The 26,187-nt window shown below is 36.3% G+C and overlaps 1 protein-coding gene across 2 annotated transcripts; it reads left to right on the top strand.

Annotated features, from left to right (window-relative positions):
* The first annotated feature begins 3,965 nt into the window (after positions 1-3,965).
* On the top strand, positions 3,966-7,449 carry LOC147567475 (Remorin family protein). Of its 2 annotated transcripts, none has more exons than XM_086654103.1 (4): positions 3,966-4,188; positions 4,473-5,760; positions 5,900-5,981; positions 7,088-7,449. In XM_086654103.1, exons 2-4 carry the CDS (start codon positions 4,958-4,960, stop codon positions 7,292-7,294), a joined length of 1,092 nt encoding a protein of 363 aa, XP_086510229.1. In that variant the 5' UTR covers positions 3,966-4,188; positions 4,473-4,957; the 3' UTR covers positions 7,295-7,449. The 2 variants fall into 2 exon arrangements, with proteins under 2 accessions (XP_086510229.1, XP_086510230.1); XM_086654104.1 differs by having other exon boundaries at positions 4,000-4,188; positions 5,900-6,058; positions 6,160-7,449.
* Positions 7,450-26,187: the final 18,738 nt, after the last annotated feature.

Below are 26,187 nucleotides of genomic sequence, written 5' to 3'. Positions count from 1 at the left end.
CATATTTATTCCTTCCATATGTCACTTATCAAATATGTTTTTGTGATTTTCCTCATTTTGCCCTAGATTTTAAAGTCGAAATGCTGGTAATTACTTCGGTTGCTGGATTGCTAGTAATTTTGCCCTGATTTTGATGTGATTTATCTCATATTGCCCTAATTACTTGGGGATGATTTTGCCTTATACTTACTAATGACTATTAGGTTTGATTTTTCCCTAGATTGTTATTAATGACTTTGGTTTGATTTTATCTTAATTTTGTTTAAATTAAATTCATTTAGGTCAAATTTTAGGTATGATTAGTGATAGGCTAAAAAATGGTTCAGATTAGTCTAAAATAGGTTTTAATTGGTCCGCGTTAGGCTCAAATTGGTTCAATGGTTCGCGGAAGAGAACATTTGGGACAACAACTCGGGTCTTCAATGGCAGCAACAAGGGTGGCTCGGGACTAAAAACCAGTGCATGAAAAGGTTTGGAGCAGCTTGGGACGCAGAAGGGTCGGCTCCGGAAGGGCATTTTCTTGGTCGGCAAAGCTAGACTCAGTCGGGTTGATTTAGGGTTGGTCCAACCACTCACTTGACTGAAAATTTTAGGGTTTTGGTTGAAAGTGTACTTGCCTTAAGTTATTTGTGGTTTACTTGCTAATTTGTGTAGAAATTCTAAAGAGAGAGATAGATATTGAATCAAGCTTTCATGGTGGTCTTTTGTTTTGTTTTTTTTTTTTTGTTGAAGGTGGTGGTCTTTTGTTGAGATGCAGAAGATTACATTTCTCTTATGGGAAAACCAAATTTTTCTATAGGGAGCTAACATTTCCACTGTTAAGGGGACTCTTACTACCTGCTAAGGGGATATCAATTGCACTAAATTAACCGGTTATGCCATCGACTCTAGCCTCCCACCTACATCGCAAAGGGGGATTCTAAAACTAACTCTATGACCAATTCTACTTTCTTTCATTGGTTAAATTGTAAACTATGAGTGCTTAATTCTTATATTGATGTTTGAATCTACAAATGAACATGAAATCGAATGCTCTTGTTTCAGTTCATCCTTTTTATCTTTCTTCATATGTTTTTTCAACCACCTCAGTACTTAACCAAATCATGATGTATATTGATTTAAATTTGTTGCTTATATCTAATTTCATGTGATATGCCATGCATATTTCATAGTTAGGCGATTAGGTTACATTTTTGATGACTCGGTTTTATCCGTCTAGGATGTTTGTTTGATTAATTATGATCTTCAGATATACGTAGTGCTTATGAATATCCACCTTAGCTGTCGATCTCAATTTAGTATCGATTCATTCAATCAGACGGTACATAGTCGTATGACCATCATCACGGATTCCCGAACTTCGACACCTCTCTCACTCGTTTTCCTCCAACTCTTCCACTCGGTTTTCACCCGATTCTTCTCGCTACTCACTCAGTATAATTATTCTTCTCACACTTTGTTTTTGTTTCATTTATCGTCAATTCTGAAAACCCCTTCTTTATCTTTTTATCTTCAATCATAAAAACCCTCCTTTTGGTTCATTTAGACTTAGTCTTGGTTTGCCTTTTGATACATAGTCTTTTGGGAAAATAAAAGTCACCCGGTACCTAAATTACCGACCCCCCCTCCCTTGTGGATTGACCTAGATTTTGCCGAGTTTACCACTTGATACCTCATCTTGGGTTGTAACCCTTTAGGGTGCATCAAGTTTTATTTGCCCAAAAACTTGATTATCTTTTTTAACACAATTGATTCCTTATCTTGTATTATCAAATTGATTCCTTATTTTGGATCATAACGTTGATTGATTATCCTACAAATCCCTTCCTCATCTGCAAACCCAACCACTTATCCAACCTAAATCGTGTTTTGCTGATCTTTTTTGCGAAACCCAACCTAATTCTTTTTCAACCCATTGATTCCTCATTGGATCATCACATTGCTTCATTATTTTTCAAAACCAATCCTTGAATTGGTTTCTTTCAATGGCTAGTCCGACTTCAAAAATAGTGAAACTCATCCTGGCAATATGATTCTCCTTTTGTTCTTCTCGGAGCCATTGATGTTTGCTACTGCCACAGTTATGAATATAGTTTACTATGAGGAATTAGAGAAATCCATGACAGATTTTTTTCAAACTCTTCAAGAGATACATAAATTGGCAAAATTATAATCTCTGCTCTAGTATAATTGATTTGATTTATTTTCTTTGTTCGAATTTAAGGTTTGTTAGCAAATCCTTTATCATACGAGGATGATAAAGGATTTGATCTTAATAGTATCTTGTAGTTGTTATGTTGTCATATGCCGTATATGAGACAAGAGGTTGATGTGTGTCATACCACGAATAGGATACCAATGAACTCTTTATCATAGCACAGAAAACAAACTTGTAAAGTTAGTGAATTAATATAAAATGGAACACAGGAAACAAACTTGTAAAGTTAGTGAATTAATATAAAATGGAAGTATCACGTCATACCCAAGGATAAAAGCATTTGTGAATGTTGAGAAAGTTCAAAAAACCTCTTTGGCTGGTGTGATATGTAACTCCATGAGTTGTGATAAGGAATCAATATGTTCAAAATAAAGAATCAAGTTTGTTAGCAAAAACACTTGAGCTCCCTAAAGGGTTACAATCTAAGAGGAGGTAACCAGTGGTAAACTTAGTAAAATCAAGGTCGATCTTCAGGGGTAGGTCGGTAATCTAGGTACCAAGTGACTTTTGATACTTAGGCTTTTGGGCAAATAAAAGTCACTCGGTACCTAGATTATCGACCTATCTCTATGGACCGACTTCGGTTTTACTGAGTTTACCATTTGATACCTCCTCTTGGATTGTAACCCTTTAGTCAAGTTTTATTTGCCTAAAAACTTTATTATTTGTTTTCAACATATTGATTACTTATCTTGGGTCATCAAATTGATTCCTTATCTTTGGGGCATCACATTGATTCATTATTCTGCAAAATACCTTCCTCATCTGCAAACTCGGCCATTTCTCCAACCTAGATTGTATCTAGCTAATTTGCAAAATTCAACCTGTTTTTTTTAACACATTGATTCCTTATCTTGGATCATCACATTGCTTCATTATCTTTTAAAATCAATCCTGGAATTGGTTTGTTTCAATGACTGGTCTGACTTCAAAAATGGTAAAACTTGTAGTCGCGCCTTCTAGCATACAAAAATCATCAAAAGTTTCATCTAATGTCGGGGGATTGTGCGGTGATGTTTCTTTGTTATCATCATCCCCTAATTCAGCCGACGGGAAAGTAGGAGCCACAATTTCGTAAAGCTTTGGTCGGGCATTTCGTGAACATCTCGATTCATTACAGGAAGAAATTTTTTTTCTAGAGAGAATGATAAACAAATTAAGATTAAATGGGAGAGATAGAAAGAAATTGAGAGAGATTAGAGACAAATTGAGAGTCAGATGAAGGGAATGAGTGGGGTTGAAACCTTTTTCCAACGACCAAAAAGAGCCTCCAACATGACCTTTGGGCCCCCATCAGCAGACCCATCAGCCCCTGTCGACTCATGTTGGACCAGTCGAGTCGGGCCCAAAATTATAATTTTGGAGTTGCTCTTATATGTATTTGCATCGCCATTCCAGTCGCAATATTTATTTATTAAAAATAGCAAGAAGAATTTGTCAGTAAAAATTTACCCTCAAAAAGTAATTTCGAGACAGTTAGATGGTAATAAGTGTGGAAGTTGAGGAATTGGATAATAAATCAGATCAAGGTGGAGCCATCTTCATCAGAACTCTGATTCATTTTATCTGACCAATTAAAATCACAGTTTTTGGAGCCCCACTACGGTCACGTGAAAGTTCAGACACACATTTACCTAACTACCCATCACAACCGTACACGTGTCTTTCTCAACGGCTACTATAGAAAGTTAATAGCCGTTACTGACAACCGTATTTCAAAACTATTTCCTTCCTTCCCTCCATCTCTCTCTTTATCTTTCTCTCCCTCTCTCTCTATCTCTATCTCTATCTCTCTCTCCTCTCGATGAATAACTTTCTCTCTCTACATATGGAAAGCAGTAAATGTACAGAGTAGTACTATTATGTTATCTGCGTCACTGCAACTCTTCCCGAGATTCCATCTTGAGGTGCTATCCCTCTTCCATCTTGAGGAGGTTCAATATTCAGTAAAGAAATCCACCATTTCCAAGGTAATAATAATAATATTAAAAAAAGTACAATTTTTTTGTTTATTTCAAGATTGGTAAATTTTTAAAGATTTTTTCAGCCCAAATTAGATCTTGGGTTCACATCTTTATCTCCTGAAAACATCAAATATCCATGAGGTTTTAAGGTTTATATTCTGTATACAAGCTTTTTTCTGAAGAAACTCCATTTTTAGTGAACTTTATAGCTCTGAAAAAGAATCTGTTCATTCTGTCTGGTATTTATATGGTGATTCGTTGAGGTTTAATGGGTTTTTGTTTTGATTCAGGAAAAATTATACATCTGGGTTTCATCTATAAGGGTTCATAGTAGTACTTTGAGATCAGTTGTTGAATACTGAAGCATTTAAGGTGTTTGATTATTTGTCTAGCTGAATTGGACTAGTTTTTGGTGAAGGTTGGAAGTAATTTATAACCATTATCTGTGAACTGTTTTGAGATCTGAAAAGGTTGATGAGTTAAAGATTCAAAAATAAGATCTGGGTAATTTCATCTATGCCGTAAGAAGCAATTTTACGTATGAATTTTGGGATTTTGAAGTGTATTTCTGTATATATTGATTGAGATCTGAGACATTTGGTGAGTTAAGACTGAAATCTGCTAGCTCCATTTGGATCTGATATTCATTGTTAATAGATGACTAGTAATGGACTTTGTTTAGACTTTTAACTTGAGAAAAGTTTAGATTGTATTAACAAACTTGTACACCAAGTAGTTTAGATTAGTATCAAATCGATCAGATTGGACTGTGGAAATGAAATCAATGGTAGAGAAGGGATGTATTTATGGGTCAACAGAGGAAGTTGCAAGCAATAATACGGCTAGTTTTGAATTCCATAAAGGAAATCGCACTAATCGGGGATCTCATCACCGAATGGCATTAAGTAAACCAACTCCGTCGAAATGGGATGATGCCCAAAAATGGCTTGTTGGGTTATCAAGAGGAGAAAAAGCTCATTCGAAAACTAAACCACGGAATTCTAACGCTGATGATAGAAGCTTAATTTCTGCTGTTCCACAAAAGGAGAAAGATTCTTCATCTAGTAGTGATGACGAAGGAAATGAAGATGGAAGAAATGGGATTCATGATGAAGGGGAGACAAAAAATGTTGATACAAATCAGACAATTTGGCGAATTAATAAGGCTTCCGAAGAAACGTCATCAGCCATTCGATCAATTTGTGTCAGAGATATGGGAACTGAAATGACTCCAATAGCAAGTCAAGAACCTTCTAGAACAGGAACTCCAATGAGAGGTTTGACTCCTGCAGCTAGGAGCCCAATCTCTTCTATCTCATCTACTCCTGAAAGATGTCAACAAGGGGTACAATCTATTGAAAGCTACCAAATGGGTCTTACATCATCGGAGAACAGATCCGAAGTCACACACTTTGGCAGAGACGGGGTCGGGCCTAGGTGGACTAACCGAGTTGAAGAAGAATCACATGCAAGTAAGGTGAATGAAAACAAGAATATAGAGCAAGCCCAAAAGCAAAATCCACTAGAAACCCGAGCCATGGCTTGGGACGAGGCAGAACGTGCAAAATATATGGCAAGGTGATCGATTACTACCTTTATTTGTTGTTAAATGGTTATGTGTAGAAAATACTTTTCTGGATGACATGAAAAGAAAAGAAAAAAGCTGTTAGATTGATCTATACTGAAAAGATATTTGGTTCATTTCGTGCATTTTCAGGTGCAAACGTGAAGAAGTGAAGATTCAAGCGTGGGAAAACCATGAAAAGAGAAAAGCTGAAATGGAAATGAGGAGGATGGAGGTACTTTTTGGTTTTTGCTCGTGCTATTCTTATTAAGGATTTGAAGTTTTACTTACCCAGATAATAACTTCGATAGAGTACTCAAAATTACTAAGTATGGAGGTACTTTTTGATTTTTGCTCGTGCTATTCTTATGAAGTATTTGAAGTTTTACTTACCCAGATAATAACTTCGATAGAGTACTCAAACTTGTAGGTTATTTAGTTAAAGTTCTAGATAAAAATCTGGCACAGAAAAGAAAAAGGGTAAAGATTTTGCAACAATGATTTGGTATCTAACTCGGGTTAAGGCTCAATAAAGAGTCGCTATACTCACTAGATTACTGGAACACCTCCTTCAAAGTGAACATGGATGTTCTCAAGGCTGTATCATTAGATTAACGGAACTCCTCCTATACAAGTTGTAAGTTTGTGGTCATCCAACTCAAAACCAATTGGCAATGAGTTGAGAGGACCCTCGCCCCCTCCCCAATGTGGGACTGTTCTCACTCGCCCCCTCCCCCCACGTGTGGCGTTCGTTGAGCCTAACACGTGTCTTTTTCTCCTTTTCGGTTGACGTGAGCACGCGTGGCTTTGTAAACCTATTAAGGTTGGGCCTAGCTCTGATACCACTAGTTGGCTAACTCGGTTTAGCCTACTTTAGCTTCAGTAGTAGCCTATTGACCCACTAGTTGGCTAAAATGGGTTAGCCTAGTTTCCCTTTAGTAGTAGCATAATGACCCACTAGTTGGCTAAAACGGGTTAGCCTACTTCCTCTCTAGTAGTAGCGTAATGATCCACTAGTTGGCTAACCCGGTTTATAGCCGAGTCAACTTGCTTTTGTTTTAGGGATAGCCTAATAGGTTAAATATTTCGAAAATACACATAACGCTAGGAAATCCTGGACAATCAATCCATTGGAGTAGTCTATAAACCAACCTCCATTGATAAGAGTTCCTGCTTCCGCCGGAGGCCCATGCGGTCTTGGGCCTCTCGCACATCAAAAGCTAGCTCAAGAATTAGGCTTTCTCTCAATTGTAAACTGATTACCTGACCCTTCCACAAATGATGTGGGCTTGATTATCTTAACAAGGTCGTCTTAATTGGATTGCTTTCTTACATCTTTAGGTGAAAGCAGAAAGGTTGAAATCTCGAGCTCAAGAAAAGTTGGCAAACAAACTAGCAGCAACACGAAGAATTGCAGAAGAGAAACGTGCAAATGCAGAGGCCAAGCTGAACGAACAAGCAGCCAGAACTGCTGAAAGAGCTGACTATATGAGAAGAACTGGTCATTTACCCTCTTTCTCCTTCAAATTTCCTTCAATCTGTCGGTAAAAGAATTTGGCAGTGTAATCTTCGTTCTTGTTGTCTTGTTGCCTCATAAACCTTGTAGATTAATTTTTTTAATTATCGAATATGTTTCATTTAGAATAACACTGTTATATGGTTGCAGTTTCTTTAATAAAAACTTCTACAAGCTTTTCCTAGTATTTTTATTTTATGTTTCTTAAGAAATGAGAGAAGAAAAGGGTGAAAGTTGAAGAGCAAATCAGAGAGGTTTAACTATGTTGCTTTGTTACTGAAATCCATTTTCACCTCCAAATATAGAAAATGCTTCCTGCTGAGCAATTGAAAATTTCACTGTTGTAATACTGTTATGTAAATGTTCCCTTTCTCTAGATGAACATTTTTAGTTTCTCTATAGATTTCTAGAGAGAGAGGTGGCTGAGACGTTTTTGATGGAGATCAACATTTTTAGTTTCTCTTTTCTCTTCTGTCAAATACTTTTGGGATCAATTTAGGAAATGAGATGTTGTTAAGTCAATTGCTTTCTAAAATTGTTAATGTTCCCTGTGATTTCTTCAAAGAGACAAAGCAATGTTTTTCCTACTTTTTTTCCAAGGGAATTCGATTTTCTCAGCTTTTGAGTCCTAAATTTTTTCGAGAATGACTAATGTCGTAGGAAGGAAATAACCACTAATACAAAATCGGGAGGCTTACCAACACTTCTCACTTGAACTACTATTCAATAGTGTTTCCTAGATGTCAATAGGCTCAAATGATGAGGTAAACTAGAACTCCTAAGAACTCGACGTATTCAAATCTTCAACAACTACTTCAAACAGAACTAAACAAACACTTTTTCTTTTTTTTTATTTTTATTTTTTTTATTTTTTTATGATACATTTCTGGTAATCAAACTCAAAATACACAGAGGACTTTCTTGACATTATTCCTTTCATGTGTAAAATTCACTCACTTCGTTTCATGCCTTATTCTCAGGGTTCTAAGTGGTGGGATGGGTTTTCTAACTTCCTGTAGTTGACACCGCTTTCAAGTTTCTGAAACTACAAGAGCAAGGTTCGCATTCCTGAGGATATCTCTAGTGGTTGTAGATTCTGAACTCAAGAGATCAAATGAGTTCTTCTTTCAGTATTGTGAGTTTGAGTAGCTCTCCATTCTACTCAGAGTTAGCGCAGAAGATGTCACTCAAAACAAAAAGAAAGGCTCAGAATTTCACATGGGTTCTCCATTAATGATCAATCTAATTCTCTCAGAAATGTCGACTCTTTACCTACATAACACTCACAAGGCTAGTCCAAACACAACCTTAGGACTTGAAATTCGTGGAAAAACCTTTAGCAAACGGATAACACGATCTACTAGACTTTATAACTATTAACACGCAAAAATAACTAGCCTCACATTTTCAATCAGAAAAATACAAATTTTGAACCCTTTTAAAATTTTGAAATAAGGACTTAAAAAAAAATTTCAATCCCCTATCCCCAAACTTAAACCGAGCATTGTCCTCAGTATTCTGAAGACTATGCAAAAATAACAAGATGAAGGGAGAGATATTACCAGATTCCAACGTCTTAAGAGTGGGTTGCCTCCCAGAAAGTGCTAAGTTTAACGTCTTCAGCCAGGCTGTACAGATGACTCAACAAAATTGAAAGAATTATACCTACTTGATTACGAATGCGTGGCTCTCCATAAACTAACAAACAAAACATCTGAGGGTCCACCCAAAACACAAGGTTTTCAGTGAACGATGATAGTATCTCATTTGAGTAATTCGGTGATAATGCAGGCGAGACTATCAAGAAAGAAAGACACTCCCTAAACTTAGACGGCATAAAGGTCATTAAGTTTGGTACTACACCCAAAAGAGTAAGAACCTGGTCAAAAGTGTCTATATACTACACCCAAAACAGTAGCAACTGCCATAAACAGTATGAACTCCCAAAAACAATATGAACTGCCAAAAACATCTAGACCTATTCCAAAGGGACCATTTTCACAATAATCTGGAGGATTCTCTTGGTCAGATGAACTTATGCCCTTTTGGTTTGTCATAGACTACCCTATTGGTTTCTCAATGACTCCGGGTTAGACTGACGGGAGTCCTCTTCTGATGATGGATGAGGTGTCTCTAAAGTCGACACCATAATTGGCTTTGGGATTATGAGGAGTTCAGCTTTCGCTTCCCATTTCTCATTATCCGACAATGGGGTTGAATCCAATAAGCATTCAAATCATTGATACTGCTACCTCATCAAAATCCAAACCAAAATGGGCCAACAATGGTTGCAACGGGTCATCTGCTAGAGTTTTTGGTAACAACAGAACCATTTTTTCCTATTATCATATCCGAGCAAGCACTACGAAGATCCTAGGTGGAAGGAAAACAACCACAATCAAGCTGACTCAACCAAACAACTTATACAAAATTTAGCAACAGGTTGGTTAGACTTATATTTAGTGAATTGGTTAGTTAGATTCACCTAAAAGTCTAGACAACTCCTAATTCGTACTAAAACTTGAACTATGATTCTTACGAAGGTTACTCCGTGAAAGTAAAATGATCAAACAATTTTTCTTGATGAACATCAACTATGAAAGTTGGATAACCGTCCTACCCTTGGCAATTTTTTCCCTCCTCGAGGCGGTCGTGGAAAATAATTATACGCTAACTCGTTGCCTCTACCTAGGAATGCCCAAATAACAATCGAGTTCTTGAGTTGTTTGCGAAGATCGTATGAGCTTGATACCCTAACGCCAATGTCTAAGCCAGATTTTAATTTAAGTGAGTTTTAAGGTTCGTAGCGTTGTTTCCTAGATGGGCAAGAGTCCGGTGATGAAATCCTACTCTTATCTTGTCACAGGGTTAGTGCCCTTACTAAAGACGATTAAACTAAATAGTTTGTCAAATCAATTAGGCACACAAAACGATCACAAGGACCCACGAGAGGGGATTCGCGGGTGATCAAGAAAAGTTACCTCCCGTTCAAGACAGGTGATGACCTTTGCAAACAACCCGAATCACTCTTCCCTCAAGTGTTAGAACTCGATGCTTCTTTAGTTTCGATTACAATTAAGCCCTTTAAGTTTAGGGTCTAAACTTAAAACAGAAAAAGTACTTGAAACTCACGTCTCCCTCTCACCAAAATAAATACAAAGAAATAAAAAATTGTGAATTTCTTCTTCTGAGGTCCTTCTCCTTGTTGCACTTCCTCTTGAGCTCCTTAGTCTTCTGCACACCAAAAACAGAGAAGCAAGTCAAAGTGGTCAACAAGTCAAAAGTTACCAAAAATATAACAAACCCAAAAACTTGATGGGCTCTCCACCCGCAACTGTACGGGTGTCAAGTAGTATCTCGGTAAGACTGAGGTTAATCCACGGATACTAAGTCAAACTTATTCTAACACTTATATCACGTTTTTCTTCGAAATTAGTTTTGGTGATGAAATAATCAAATACTGAAACACATAAAACAGATAAGTACTAAGGGTAAAATAATTAATGGGGGAGAAGTCTAGGGTTTCAAATCCATTCTAACCATGCACAAATATTGACCTAAATCTCATATTTATAGGAATTAATGTCATCAACTCTTTAACGATTCTAACTATTACCTATCAATTATCAAGTATCCATCATTAAAGAACCTAACCTAGACACGATGGGTCAAGATTTATGAAGCATAAGCAATGAAAGATTTAACACGTTTCAACACTTGACTATCGCCTAAGCAACATTTATCAATAAAGATGTCACTCTAAACATAATAAATCAACTCAATACTATAGTCAAATGAAGATATCATGAACATGGTTTAAAAGATATTGATGATACATAAAATGGTCAACCGTTGACTGACGTCAAGAAGTCAAGATTAGACCAGAAGCCCAACTGGTCAACCCGTCTCAAGGCGACATGATTGTTGGGCCCGAAAAGATCCGCCACCTTAGCCCAGAACTGGGAGGTCGGCGATATCAGCTAAAGAGCTCCAACCTTGTTCCACCTAAAATACAACCAAGTCTGTCCTAGGCAAGGAATAAAACATCGAAATATTTCGGCCGACATGGCCGAAATATTTCGGTTTTTGACCTAACCAAAGTAAAAATACGCTTGCATATTTTTCGTGTCAGATTTCCACTGAAATCTGACACGAAATCTCGAAATCAATGGAAATTGATGGAAATCTCAGAAACCCTAGTGGGTTCTGACTGTTCTCTTTAAAAAAAGTAGAAATTGATGGGATTGGGAACAGCAAATAGATAAGATTTCGAAATTATTGTCTGGATTTTGTAATTCAGATCTAGTTATAAAACCCTAACATATTAGAATCTAAAATCAACTCATACCTTGCTGTTGAACAGGAATACTTCATCAAATCTTCAACAAATCCTCTCTGTTGTTTATTTGTTCTTCATCAAATCTTCAACAAAATACTTCATTTTTATGTGATATTAACTAAAATCTAGAGAGAGAGAGGAAGGTGGTTTTGGATTGAAGAAAATCTAGAGAGAGAGAGAGAGAGGAAGATTCGGCTGTTTGAGAAATAGGGAAGAAGAAGATCGATTTGGATATTAAGGGGTCTGATTTTTTGCTGTTGCACAGGTATATCAAAATTTGATGATTGGTTTACTATTTGACCCCCTGATTTTACTTTTGTTTGGTTTTAATCCCTGAAAAAACTGACATTAGCCCTCTAACTAACCGAATGCATTACAGATTAGCCCTCTAACTAACAGGTATATCAAAATTTGATATTTGTTTTACGTTTTGACCCCCTGAATTTTTACTTTTGTTTGGTTTTAATCCCTGAAATAACTGAAATTATTGCAGATTAACCCTACCATTGCAAATTACCCCTCTAAATAACCAAATATATTACAGTTTAGCCCTCTAACTAACAGGTATATCAAAAGTTGATGTTTGGTTTACTTTTTGACCCCCTGAATTTTACTTTTGTTGGGTTTTAATCCCTGAAATAACTGACATTATTGCAGATTGACCCTATCATTGCAAATTAGCCCTCTAACTAACCGATTATATTACAGATTAGCCATCTAACTAACATAATCTATTGCCAATTAGCCCTATTATTGACATGTTTTTGTTATTTCTTTCTTAAGAATGTCACGTAAAGGGAGATCGGACGACATAGGCTGGCAGCATGGGTCGCAAGTAGAAAACAACCGACAAAAGTCTCAGTGCAATTATTGCGGTAAAATAATAAGATCTGGAGGGGTCACTCGTTTGAAACAACATCTAGCTGGTGGTTTTAATGTCTTATGTAACAAAATATAAGTAATCTACAATTCCATCTTACTAAACTATTGTTCAAATGAAGATTAAACCTTTTTATGCTTAATTATGGTTAAATAGACTTGTTATCCACAATTTCATCATATTTCTAACATTTCGACAAAATTGTAAAACTTCCACACAGACCGAAACGTTTCCACTTTTGGACCCACCGAAACTTGCACCGAAACCGAAGTTTCATTCCTTGGTCCTAGGATTCTCAAGAAGTGTAGGGGGTCAACGTAAGCAAGGTCGATGGCTTACGCCCTAAACTGGGAAGCAGAAACGCGCCGCACACTGATGGGTCATGAAAATGTCCAATCTGAGTCGTTTAATTTAGTTGAGTTAGTCCGTTTCGAGTCCTTATTATAATAAAATGCTTGGTTTTTATGATTAGGTGTCTTTTGCAGTGTTAGGTGCGAAAACGGTTAAAAAAAGATGCATGAAGGGTATTTTAGTCATTTAGAGTCAAGGAAATTCTGGTATTTTGGCCAAGGTCAGTTTATGAGTGAAAATTAGAGTCCGAGACGAACTCGTAGGAAAAAATGGAGGTCAAATCGGAGTCCGGATGAGTGAAATATGCTAAGTCAAAGTTGGAGTCAAAGGAAGTGGACTAGTGGGACACTGTTGGGCACCATTCTGGCTAGTGGGATAATAGTGGATGACGTGGCGCAACGTAGTGGCTGTTCTATCTAACTCCCGTATTCACGCTAAGCATCAAAATGGTACCCTTGAGTATGATCCAGTAGAACTCGTTGCAACTTAGTTCCGTAGTCCCGACTAGTTGTTTTGATCTTGAGCATTCGTTTTCTCTACAACTCATCCGACAGATTCTGATGCGTGAAGCATCTTAGCTCCCATAAGCCCGTCACACATTACCAGCCAATTTCAACCACTAGCACGTGATCCCCTTTTTCTCCATTTAAGTCCCTGAATTTACAGAAATGTCCCTCCTCTTTGTCCCACTCAAATTTCAACCTATAACTAATTGACAAGTGACCATCTTTTCACCATAACTCTCACCAAAAATTTCAGATTTGCCCCCAAATGTACTAGTTGATTCCTTAGCCAATGCTTATCCATTTCTCGAGTAGAAAGCAACCCTAACTTCCTATTTTAACCATCTTTCTCCCATTTTCTCCCAATTAACTCCTAAAACCCTAGCCATCAACCCATCTATAAATAAATCTCTACCTCTCTCATTTCTCCCAAGACTTAAAATCCATCTCAAAAGGCTTCCTTCTCTAATTTCTAAGCCACTTCTCCTTCTATCTTCTAACCTTAAAAATCCATCTTCTTCTACTTTCTCTACCACCTTCATCTCTTCTTTCTAATTTCTTTTTACTTCTAATTTCTTCTTCTAAACTTCTAATTTCTTCTTATAAACTTCTAATTTCTCCATAACTTCTTCTCTAAAATCTCTTCTTCTTTTATCCCTCTTTTAAATTTCTCTTCTTTCATCTTCTAAAAAGCTATTATTTGGAGTTTTGGGTAATATTTTTGGAAACATTTGGAGTTAATATTGGACATCAACATAGAGGCACAAGGAGCAATGGATCTAGATCTCATTTGGTGATTTCTTTTCATTTATCTTTTGTAATTTCATTTACTTTATAAATTCAATGAATATTACTTAAGATTCCATGAGTAGCTAATCTTGTATCTAGGGTGTAGAGGAAACCCATACTTGGGCTTATTTTGAGATATGTTATTAATTAATGAATCCTTATATTGACCTTCAAAGCCTATTGATTGTCATTTCATGTTGTAACTATGATCTTTTTATCATTCATGCATTATAATTAGATATTTCATGCTTTTATTAAGTTATTAGATGAGATATGCTTTTTAGATAATGAATGATAGTTTAGGAATTTAGTTCTATATGATAGTCAATCAAATATTCTTGATTTTGAATCATGTTATTAAAGAATATCTTCCGAAATCTAACTAGTTCATTAAGCTAGGTTTTGAGTTATATAGAAAAAAGTGATTTGTTGATTGAATGCTTGTCTTAAGTAGTCCATTTATGTGGTGAAATCGAAAACCCTAGATTCTTCTTCTCACCTTGATTTCATTCTTATTAGTCTATTAGTATTGCTTTCTTTTTTAAAGTAGTTTCCAAATCAAATCAAAAATTTGAAAGGGGGTTTTAATTCGAGATTTAGGTAAAATAGCTTGTCCTTTGGAACGATACTCGAACTTATTATAAATACTATAACTTGACCCCTACACTTAGGGAATAGACCTATTTTTAGGCCTATCACACACTTACCGACTTAATCCCGAATCTTTCTAAAGATCCCAGTCGGCCAAAGATCCTAAGTGTTTAATTACTTGGCCTTCAAGAGTTTCAAAAGAGGAAACATCTCCTACAAGATCTATCGACTCGACATGATATCTACGAAGCATCCTTGAACATAAGAATTTTTAATTATCCTAGATACGAGATAAACCAAAAGCGAAACCCTAACTACGAAAGTAGTCTAATTCTTCAACGGTAGATCACAACTGACTCATCTACACCGTCTATCACAATCGGTCCTAAGTAACCTATGAAAAGGCACCTCATCACCTTCACCAAGGTAAGCTCAATATGTTCCACAAGGATCACCCAATACTTAATCTTTTAACTGCAAAAAGCAATCTGACTGTCCTGAGCATTAGAGAGGGTTCAGAACCCTTTGCAGGTTCCCACCAGGTTTCTTCGAGCAAGGAGCGGGAATTGAAGGAAGGAGAAATGTTCATCCAGACGGGGCATCAACCAATCAGACAATGCACCATCAAGTTCTCAATTCCCTGACTGATAATCAGAGGTAACATTTTTCGACATCAGCAGAAATCAATGCATATTACGTACGTAAGCCATCGAAATGAAAGTCTAATAATCATACATAGTCAAAACTTCATCAAAACTCTAAACTAGAGAAAACTAATTAGCTACTTATGGCCATTAGAAATATCATAAACATTCTCATAAAAGGAATAAGTAGAGAAGATCACCACAGTGAAAAAGGAGTCGCTATCTCTCTTGATTCCCTATTCTTTCATCTCCCTCTCTCTCTAAAAGTACCCACGAATAAAAACTTAAATAACAAAAGAAATAATAATAGTCAATTAATTTCCATTCTCTCTTGATCTCTATACACTTCTCTCCCTTTTTCTCTTTGTTTTTCTAATCACTCTCTTTTCTCTTTAGGGTCCGTTTGATACGTGAGAATTGATGGGAAAGAAAGTCATTTTTATTCCGATGGGAAAGAAAGTCAATTCTTTCTTATGTGAATCAAGTTTTTTGGTGTTTGATTGGGTAGTAAGAAAATAATGCCTTTAAAAACTCACATTCCCCTCATTTTTTTCACCAATTAAACGAGAGGTGCCTTTAGAATTTCGTTATTATCTTCTTCCTTAGAATACTAATCTCACAAACCCTAATTTACTAACCATAAAGAAAGAGAGAACAGATTTGTAGAGAGACAATGAGCAAATTGGGAGAGAGAAAGAGTGAATCGGGAGAGAGATAAACGTTCGTTAATGGCGGAAACCTTTGTGATATATCAACATGGAGAATCCCCTCCATTGTTGTTCCTTCAAACCTAATTACAAATTTCAGAATTCCCAAGAAATTCCAACAACGATGATGAATTGATTTTGGGGGTTGGAGAATTGTTGAAACTAAGATCAAGGAAGACATAAAGAAAGGTTTTTGATTTTCTACTATCGATTTTTCCTTGTGTGGAAAATTAGGGTTCTGAGAGTTGGTGGACTATTTTTCTTTTTCAGTTTTTTGAAGTTTTATTTAGTGGGATTAGGAGCTTCTGTTGTGATCTTGCTTTCTGCCATTGCTCACTACTCATTATCAAGGAAAGGTGCTTCATTTTTTCAATTTGTATCGGTACATGGGGAGTCAAAAGGGACCCTTGATGTTGTTTGTAGTCTTATGATAATCAGGATGAGTGGTTAGAGATAAAGAGAATTGACGAAATTATGATTGTAATTGATGAGAGTCGTGATCTCTGCGTAAGTGCAATTTTTGCAGTCATTTAGTCTTTAAGATTGAAGAGAGAGAGAGAGATAGAGAGTGGAGGAGAGAACGCAGAATAGAGAGAGGGTTGTGTGGGAGGAGAGAGACCGAGTTGGGTGGGAGGAGAGAGAGCGCGTTTTGGAGAGGGTAGGAAAACGACTTTCCGCCTTTTTTGTGGTAAAATTTTTGACCCAATTTTCCAACCTTTTTTTCTAACAAAAATCAACTTTGTTACTCTAATAGCCCTATCAAACAGAATAAAATCAATTTCGTAAGAAAATCGATTTTCCCACCCTATTTTCACACCAATCAAACAGACCCTTAATAGAGAAAATAAGAAGATGAAGCACCGATGAATAGATGATGAATAACTTTGAGGATGAAAAATTCCCCTCTCTCTGATTTATTTCTTTTCATCCGAGAGATGGAGCCGAGAGGTGATGAAGATGGAAGTTTCTGTAAAGAAACTCCCTGGCCGAGCTACTATTTCTCTCTCTCTGTCTCTCCGATCTTTCTGTTCTAATTAAGCTAAAGAGAGTCTGATCCGATCCTCATGTGTTCTTTGTTTTTTTATAAGAGAACGCAGCTTAAAAATCCCAATGGTTATCTCTGTTATGAAGCTTTCTCTCTAGATAATATACCTTCCAACAATCACCCTCTTTAACTCAATCTTAATCATCTCTTTGAGAATCTTGCGGAATCGAATCTCTCTCAAAATAATCTCTCCATTTTTCCATCTCTGAAACAAAAAACACTCAATTAAATCCATCTCCCTCAATCATCTCATGTTCTTTCCTTTAATTTTATTTCTTCTTCAGTCGAGAAAGATCATCAATCCCCTCTAATCTCTTTTTCAATATAGTATATAATCTCTAAAATAAATCAAAGGCTCATCCTCTCTGTTCCCATCTATGAATATCTGGTATCTCTCTCAACTCCACGAATCTTCGCCCTGTAATCTCTATTTCTAACTTTCCATCTATGGAAAAATTTTATGCTACTGTCGAATCTCTCTATAGTTTTGTTTATCGAGAAATGCTACAATTACAACTAAAAATCCGGAAAAGGTAATCTAGATCTAGTTGGCATTCTAAGTGGAAATCATTTCAAAACTATAATTACTTTTGACACCGTAAACAAAAAATGAAATTAATTATAGGAAATTGCAATTAATGGCGATTGACTTTTAGTTATCCCAAATAAGAAATAAATTTGTTTCTTGCCAAACATAACCTTGTAAAAAAAACGTTATTGTTATTTAATCAAAGATTACTTCATAGGGCGGTTCTAAAGGCACCACGCTAAACAGCTGTTAGCCGCCGGGCTCTATTAGCACCTGGCCCAACAGCTACTTTCTATGTTAGCACCCAAATCATCTGTAGGCACCGATGCAAGTGAAATTAGGGTGAAATTAACCCTATCACCTCCATCCCTCTCTCACGAAACCGAACCAGAGTTTTCCTCTCTCTCTAGCTTCGTTTTTATGTTTTCATATGCTCTTGATGTTTCTTATTGTTTCGATTGTTCGATCAAATGACTGATTTATTCCTGGTGATATTCATCGTTTACTGTTTTTTCTAAACGAATCAAATGCTTACGGTGAACTAGTTGTATTTGTAATTGATTCGTTTGATTTGATTTTCTTCTAGATCTTATCTTCTTTCCTTCAGATGGTAATGTTGTTTCTCTCTCTCTCTCTCTCAAATTATTAGTATTCTCATTAAGAATCGATTGTTTATGGTGATTAGTTTGTACAAGAAATGAATTGATTCGATAGATTTAGTCTATTTTTTTTTTTGAGATCTAATCTTGTTTTAGTTAGATGTTAATGGTGTTGCTTATTGTTTTCTCTATATAGAGGAAGAGATCGGAGTTGCTTTTAGTTTATGTTTTGATTTTTCAGATATCTATTCAACTTCAGATTTGTTGAAGATAAACGATTCACCAGTAAGAAATTCGCAAGAAACCTACATGATGGAAATTCGCAAGAAACCAGCATGACATGAATTCAATTGTTTTCTGTTGGATGAATAAACAAAAAGTTGGCTTTGATTTTATGATAACTTGCAGTCATCTAGGGTTTTGTTTTGGAAGAAGAAGACGGAAGAAGCAAACAAAGGTGGACGTCACCCACATAAAAAATCGGTGCTTATAGAGATTTAGGGTCAATGGTCATTGACCCAAGTCAATAAAAGTTTTGGATGCTAACAGCCTTTTGGCTCGGTGCCTTTAGAAGCACCCTACTTCATAACAATTCTTTTGTACAAAAGAAACTCTTGAACTCTTGGCATGGACATTAAAAATATTTCCTTTCCCTATAAAACCATAGCAAAACAAGGAACATGATTGACTGTTCATCCTAGTGAGAAGAAAAATAGGGTATTTCCCTAATGGCCCCCTACTTTGTGACCAGCTTCCCGCCTGGCCCCCTAAATTAGCAAAAATACCCATATGGCCCCATTTTTCAGTTATCTTTAACTTCTGTTACTCTCTCTCCTCCATCTCTTTTTCTCTCTCTGCCAACTCACGCCACATCATCTGTTACGCCATCTCATCACCTTCTCCGGCAGAGGTCGCCGGCCGACGACTTTCAAACTAATTTTTTTTTCTCTCTTCTTCTCTCTCTCTAAAATTACTCCGACGAAGGAGACCTTCGCCGGAGTAGCTCTGTTCTTGAACATACCACGATCTGTTCAAAGAACAGACCGTGATCTGTTCAAAGAACATACCTTGAAGGTCTGTTCAAGGAGCAGACCTTCAAGGTCTGTTCCTTGAACAGATCGAGGTACTCCTTTTCCCTTCGCCGGAGTGTGTAGAGAGAGAGAGAGATGAAAAAAAAAATTAGAGAGAGAGATTAGAGAGAAAATAAAAAATGTTTTTTTTTAATATTTTTGAAGGTCGCCGGCCGGAAAATTGGCCGACCGGCGACTTGCCGGAGAAGACGATGAGGTGGCGTGCTGAAATGATGTGGCAGAGAGAGAAAATGAGATGGAGGAGAGAGAGTAAAAGAAAGTTAAAGATAACTGAAAAAGGGGGCCATATGGATATTTTTGCTAATTTAGGGGGTCAGGCGGGAAGCTGGTCACAAAGTTGGGGGCTATTTGGGAAATAACCCAGAAAAATATAAGGGAAATTCATTTTCTTGATCTTTAAGTTCTCTTCATTTTATCATCTACTCCCTCTATATATACATGTCTTTAAGTTGCATAAACATGGTCAAATATATCAAGATTAAACGGTTGTTGACAATCATACATTAATTTTTGTCTTTCACGTTTTGACAATGTTTCAGACGTTCGCAAATTTTTTTTCTTTTTTTTATTAATGTATTGTCGCAAAATGTTGAAAAATGGTACATTTCGAAGAGAAATTATTCAATACTAAAATTATTAGTGAAAGAAAAAGAAAAATTGTTTATGTAAAAAAGGTTTTTAAAATAATTAATTTCCTAGAAGGACAAATAACCCAAATTTAATATTTTCAAATGATGGTAAGCAAATCAATTAATTAAATTGATTATCAAAAAGTGATATTACGAAATTGGTTGACAAATTTGTATTTGCAAAGAACAGATTAATTACTTGGATAAGTAAAAGTTAAACACCATTAATTGCGTTTTCCTATAATTAATTTCCTTCTATGTTTTATGCCAATTAGATTTGGATTACCTTTTCCAATTTATAATGTTAAAGGTAGGGTTGGGAATCGGTTTGATCGGGCTTGCCCGCAGTACAACATCAATCAGACTTGGGTGATCCGGGTCCAACAACACTATACCCGATCGAAAATTCGGTTTGGTCCGGTCAAAATCTTATGGTCACCTGTCCAAAGTCCGATTTTTTCCTCGGGTACCCGGGTGTCAGTCCGGACCGGTCCGAGTAAACCGAAATTACTAATATATTTTAAGGGTAAAATTTGATGCCGAAATTAGGGCACAATTTGGATTAAAATTAGGGCAAAATTTGGGAAGAAAAACAAGATAAAATAGACCTTCATCACCTCCTAAGAAGAAACAGACTTAAGAAGAAACAATATGAAACAAATCATAACGAGAAACAACATGAAATAAATCTTAACAAGAAACAATTGATCTAAAAAAAACTGATCATCATTATCTATTCGTTGTTTTTCTTCTTCGTTATTCTTCAACTTCGTTCTTGTTAAACTTCGTCCTTGTTCAACTTCATTCTTCATTCTTCTTCAAGTTCGTTCTTCTTTAACTTAGTTTTTCTTCAATGGTGGTGATTTCCCTGGACCAGGAGACGAAAGAGATAGATGAGACAGAGAGAGCAGATGAGAGAAAGAGAAGAGACGAGAGAGAGAGAGGGAGATGAGACAGAAAGAGGAGACGATAGATAGATGGGAGAAGAGATGAGTTCGGGAGACGAGAGAGAGGCATTTAGGTTAATGCGGCTGTCTTCAATAAAAAAAATCTATTTATACCCAGGGATAAAACCCTTAATCCAACGGATGGTTATGTGACTAATTGGTTTAATCTAACGGTTGTAAATAAAATCGGTCTGGGCAGTCCGGGCTTGGTAATGTGACAGCCGACCAGAGCTTCATAACCGGGATCGGCCCGACAACTCTAATCGGTCGGTCCGGGTTTGGCCCGATCAGATTTCGGGCGGTTTCGGTCGCCTCCGGACTCGGGCGGACACCGAGCTGTTCACGGTCAACGGACTTTTTCTCCCAGCCCCACATAAAGGTAGAACTTCTCTTGTTTTTTTACTTTCTTTCATTCCCTACTGTAAAGTAAAAGATGCCTTAATAGATAGAAAGAGAAAGAAGCATAATTTGGGTGTTTGATAGGGTCAGGTGTTAGCTTCCGATTGGGTTTCAAATTCTCAGCATAATCCACGTGAGATTTCACGTGTTGATGATGAGTTGCGCGATTCGCTAGTACAGGAGCTACTGAGTTCACGCTCGTCTCAGTAACCACAATCGTCGGATGAAAGTTGATGAACATTTCTGCAACAGGTACTGTCAGATTAGATTGGGGAGTACTGAAGAAGGCTGAGCGAAACACCGAATCATAGATCAAGATAAATCCCGAATGAGGTCTTGTGCAACCCACCAATGTACCAAAAATTTCTGCCATTACGTCAGATTGAATGTAACGTGTCATCAAAGCAGGGGCGACCCAGGCCCAAAGCAGCCAAAATGGCTGCTTTGGGCCCCAAGTTGATGAGGGCCTCGAAACATGATGGTGCTTATAGACGCCCCTTTAGAGAGAAAAAACAGTAAACACGAAATAAAGCCCACTACTCATAGAAATGAAGAAATCCGTAATCAGTCTTCCCTCTCCCACGATTTCTGATTTTTTATTCCCTTCTATTTCCTCTCTCATGCGTCCTACTCCTCACTCTCCCCCCATATCTTTTCTATGTTTTGCCTGTCAGCCTCTTCAACTTCCTTTTTTTTCTTCATTCTGATTTTTCTTTTTTTCGTTTACTTCTTTGAATCGAGTTTATTTTGTTAAATTGATCACCAGTATCTTATCACCTCCGTGTAATGTATGTCTTTTTAAATACCTCTCTTAATAATATTTCTTTTAGAAATAAATAAGTTGATGATTATTATCGTTGTTATACTAGTGTTTTTAAATACCTCTCTTCATAATGTCTTTTTTGTTTATTTTATTAATTTAGTCTTGAATTATACAATAATACTATTTGATAAGTATATATGTTAGATTTAATTTTTTTGTTTTATGTCAAAATTTAGCATTTTAATTAAATTTTAGTATTCGGAAAAAGCATTTGTAATATCATGACATGTTAAAACGAACAAAAGAATAACAAATGGCAGAAATTTTTGGTACATTGGTGGGTTGCACAAGACCTCATTCGGGATTTATCTTGATCTATGATTCGGTGTTTCGCTCAGCCTTCTTCAGTACTCCCCGATCTAATCTGACAGTACCTGTTGCAGAAATGTTCATCAACTTTCATCCGACGATTGTGGTTACTGAGACGAGCGTGAACTCAGTAGCTCCTGTACTAGCGAATCGCGCAACTCATCATCAACACGTGAAATCTCACGTGGATTATGCTGAGAATTTGAAACCCAATCGGAAGCTAACACCTGACCCTATCAAACACCCAAATTATGCTTCTTTCTCTTTCTATCTATTAAGGCATCTTTTACTTTACAGTAGGGAATGAAAGAAAGTAAAAAAACAAGAGAAGTTCTACCTTTATGTGGGGCTGGGAGAAAAAGTCCGTTGACCGTGAACAGCTCGGTGTCTGCCCGAGTCCGGAGGCGACCGAAACCGCCCGAAATCTGATCGGGCCAAACCCGGACCGACCGATTAGAGTTGTCGGGCCGATCCCGGTTATGAAGCTCTGGTCGGCTGTCACATTACCAAGCCCGGACTGCCCAGATCGATTTTATTTACAACCGTTAGATTAAACCAATTAGTCACATAACCATCCGTTGGATTAAGGGTTTTATCCCTGGGTATAAATAGATTTTTTTTATTGAAGACAGCCGCATTAACCTAAATGCCTCTCTCTCGTCTCCCGAACTCATCTCTTCTCCCATCTATCTATCGTCTCCTCTTTCTGTCTCATCTCCCTCTCTCTCTCGTCTCTTCTCTTTCTCTCATCTGCTCTCTCTGTCTCATCTATCTCTTTCGTCTCCTGGTCCAGGGAAATCACCACCATTGAAGAAAAACTAAGTTAAAGCAGAACGAACTTGAAGAAGAATGAAGAATGAAGTTGAACAAGGACGAAGTTTAACAAGAACGAAGTTGAAGAATAACGAAGAAGAAAAACAACGAATAGATAATGATGATCAGTTTTTTTTTAGATCAATTGTTTCTTGTTAAGATTTATTTCATGTTGTTTCTCGTTATGATTTGTTTCATATTGTTTCTTCTTAAGTCTGTTTCTTCTTAAGTCTGTTTCTTCTTAGGAGGTGATGAAGGTCTATTTTATCTTGTTTTTCTTCCCAAATTTTGCCCTAATTTTAATCCAAATTGTGCCCTAATTTCGGCATCAAATTTTACCCTTAAAATATAGGGATATTTTGCAAAAGGGGCAAAGTAATGTTCCAAGTGATGAGTTTGGAGCACAGATTTGAATTTTTTTGAGTTTGGAGCATTGACTTAATTTTTCATCCAAAGATAACAAAAACTAACTTTTTAACCTAACTTTCCATCGAAAGTTAACGGAAATTAGTCAATTTTTCATTACTGTTAGATTCTAGCATCGACGACTCACATTATTTTGCATCAAATGGTTGGAATTAACTCATAGTTTACAATCAAAACTTTTTCTTTTGTAGAAGAAGTCCACTTTTGAACCAATGCAAACTCTATTATTTTCATATAAACTTTTATAAACTACTTAAGTTTAGTACAAAACACTAAAAAAAAAATTACATGATTCATCCATATGTAGCATTCATTAACATGAACATAACCTTCATTCAAAAATATTGAAATAATTATATAATGTTCCCAACACTTTGTTCACATTCATCCATCTAGGAATTTAGTTTTGTCAAAAAATTACAACCGTAAACTCTTAAATCAAAGTAACTTAGCTCGTCCAAAACATAACAATCTTTAAATCAATTAAGTATCTTTATCTTATCCAAAATGGAGTATCAAAAAAATATAAGAGTTACTAATCTAGTTCAATCATCGATCATAACAATTTTTCTCAGCAAGTCAGGGTTGCATCCACCTTAATTTCTAACTTTGGGGTCACTTCTTAATGAATTGATGAATTGATGGAGTTTGCATTGGTTTAAAAGTGGACTTCTTCTACATAAGAAAAAGTTTTGGTCGTAAACTATGAGTTAATTCCAACCATTTGATGCAAAATAATGTGAGTCGTCGATGCTAGAACCAACAGTAATGAAAAATTGACAGTAACATCCGTTAGTCTCCGTTAACTTTGGATGGAAAGTTAAGTTAAAAAGTTAGTTTTTGTTATCTTTGGATGAAATTAAGTCAAAGTTAGTCAATGCTCCAAACTAAAAAAAAATCAAATTTGTGCTCCAAACTCATCACTTGGAACATTACTTTGCCCCTTTTGCAAAATATCCCAAAAGAAAACCATCTCTGAGAATAAGCAAGATTTCTTTGATGCATTCTATCAAACACTTAATGTGCATCATATTGTAATCAAGATTTTGGACAACTATAAGTATAGCTTCAAGATAAAATTGGGGTATATAACTACTCTAATGAAGAATCCATGAATTCTTTTCCCCCTCTCTAATAGCTTTCCAATTTCTCACAAAATAGAACTTCATGGACCATTGATACACATAGATTTGATGTTGTGGAGAACTAGACATTTGAAATGCTTGAGATCATTGAAGAGTATATTATGTGATTTCTTCAACAAATCACTCTTGTTTGGATCTTTCATCTTCTAATTAATCTTCATCATCTTCAAATACTATTGAGAAAAGTATTGAAGAATGATTAGATCTCAACAATAGAAGAGAACTACTATTATCTGAAAGGAAAAAAAACACTAAACTCGAACAAAAAACCGATAAAAGCCCGGCAGACGGTAGCCATTAATGGGACTACCGCCGCCGGCTAGCGGAAGACTATAAACGACTAACCCAAGAAAGAAACCTAGAAGCTCTTATACCATGTAAGAAAAGAGAAATTGTATTGATTGTATTGATTTCCTAGCTATTACATAAGTTCTTTATAAAGAGTTACATAAGAGAGAAGTTTTATTAATTGGACAATGTGGTACTATGTATTCTAACATCTTGGTTGGGAATGAAATTAGAAATAGGAAGTTAGAGAGAAAGAAGATCAGAGATTTGGACTTAAAAGAACAATGAGAGGAGCTGTTGGAAGGAGAAGATTTGGCTGATATTCACAATAGATTTTCTAGAGAGAGAGAAATTGGTTTATTTTCTTATAAATACAGAACTTCATCAACTGAGTACACATCTCATCTTTGGAAGGGGCCAGGACATAGAACTAAGACTTGAATACAAGTGGGGTTAGGTTCTTCTTCTTCATCTCTGAACTTCATTAAAAATCTAGAGAGATAAGAAGAAGAACAGAGACAATAAAACATATATGTGAGAGAGAGGAAGCTTTTTCTTTGCTACTGAGTTTTAGAAAGGGATAGAGTGAGTTTGTGAGAGACTTTATTTCATCTTTTCTTTTAATTTTAGAGAGAGATAGATTGCTGTAGAGAGAAAGAATTTGAGTATTACTTTAAAAATGTTTTCTTTCTCCCTTTCTTGTAGTTTAAAAACAGAGATAAGTTCTTGTGTAATGAAGAGAAAGAGATTTCATAGAGATGGAGAGAGAGAAAGAGAAAGGAAGAAACAGATTTAATTATTTTTTTCTTCTTATTTCTCTACCGATAAGTTCTTGTATATGATAATGGAGATTCTTAAATCTCTTTGTGAGAGAGAGATCAAATAAAGTGTTTTCATTGTGTCTTTGTGAGAGGGACTGGAGAAAATTCATCGCACTTCATCACCTCCATTATCACCTCTCATCCCCATTTTGCCATCTTCCTCACAATCATCATCGTCATTAAGAAGCAACTAGGAGAATCGTTATTTGGTGATCTTCTTCACCTTTATATTTGATTTTGTAATAAACTCATTTGTT

This window comes from Eschscholzia californica, unplaced genomic scaffold (genome assembly GCF_041429995.1).
Source record: "Eschscholzia californica isolate CP2 unplaced genomic scaffold, dmEscCali1.0.p SCAF_1, whole genome shotgun sequence".
In the NCBI taxonomy this organism is placed as follows: domain Eukaryota; kingdom Viridiplantae; phylum Streptophyta; class Magnoliopsida; order Ranunculales; family Papaveraceae; genus Eschscholzia; species Eschscholzia californica.
The sequence above is the reverse complement of the archived record's forward strand: the minus strand, read 5'-3'. Positions and strand labels throughout refer to the sequence as shown.

Bases quoted from the DNA above. Each gene is read 5' to 3' on its own strand.
- LOC147567475 (XM_086654103.1), top strand. From the start codon at position 4,958: ATGAAATCAATGGTAGAGAAGGGATGTATTTATGGGTCAACAGAGGAA. The intron at 5,761-5,899 runs GTGATCGATTAC...GTGCATTTTCAG, and splicing joins CGTGCAAAATATATGGCAAG to GTGCAAACGTGAAGAAGTGA. The intron at 5,982-7,087 runs GTACTTTTTGGT...TTACATCTTTAG, and splicing joins TGGAAATGAGGAGGATGGAG to GTGAAAGCAGAAAGGTTGAA.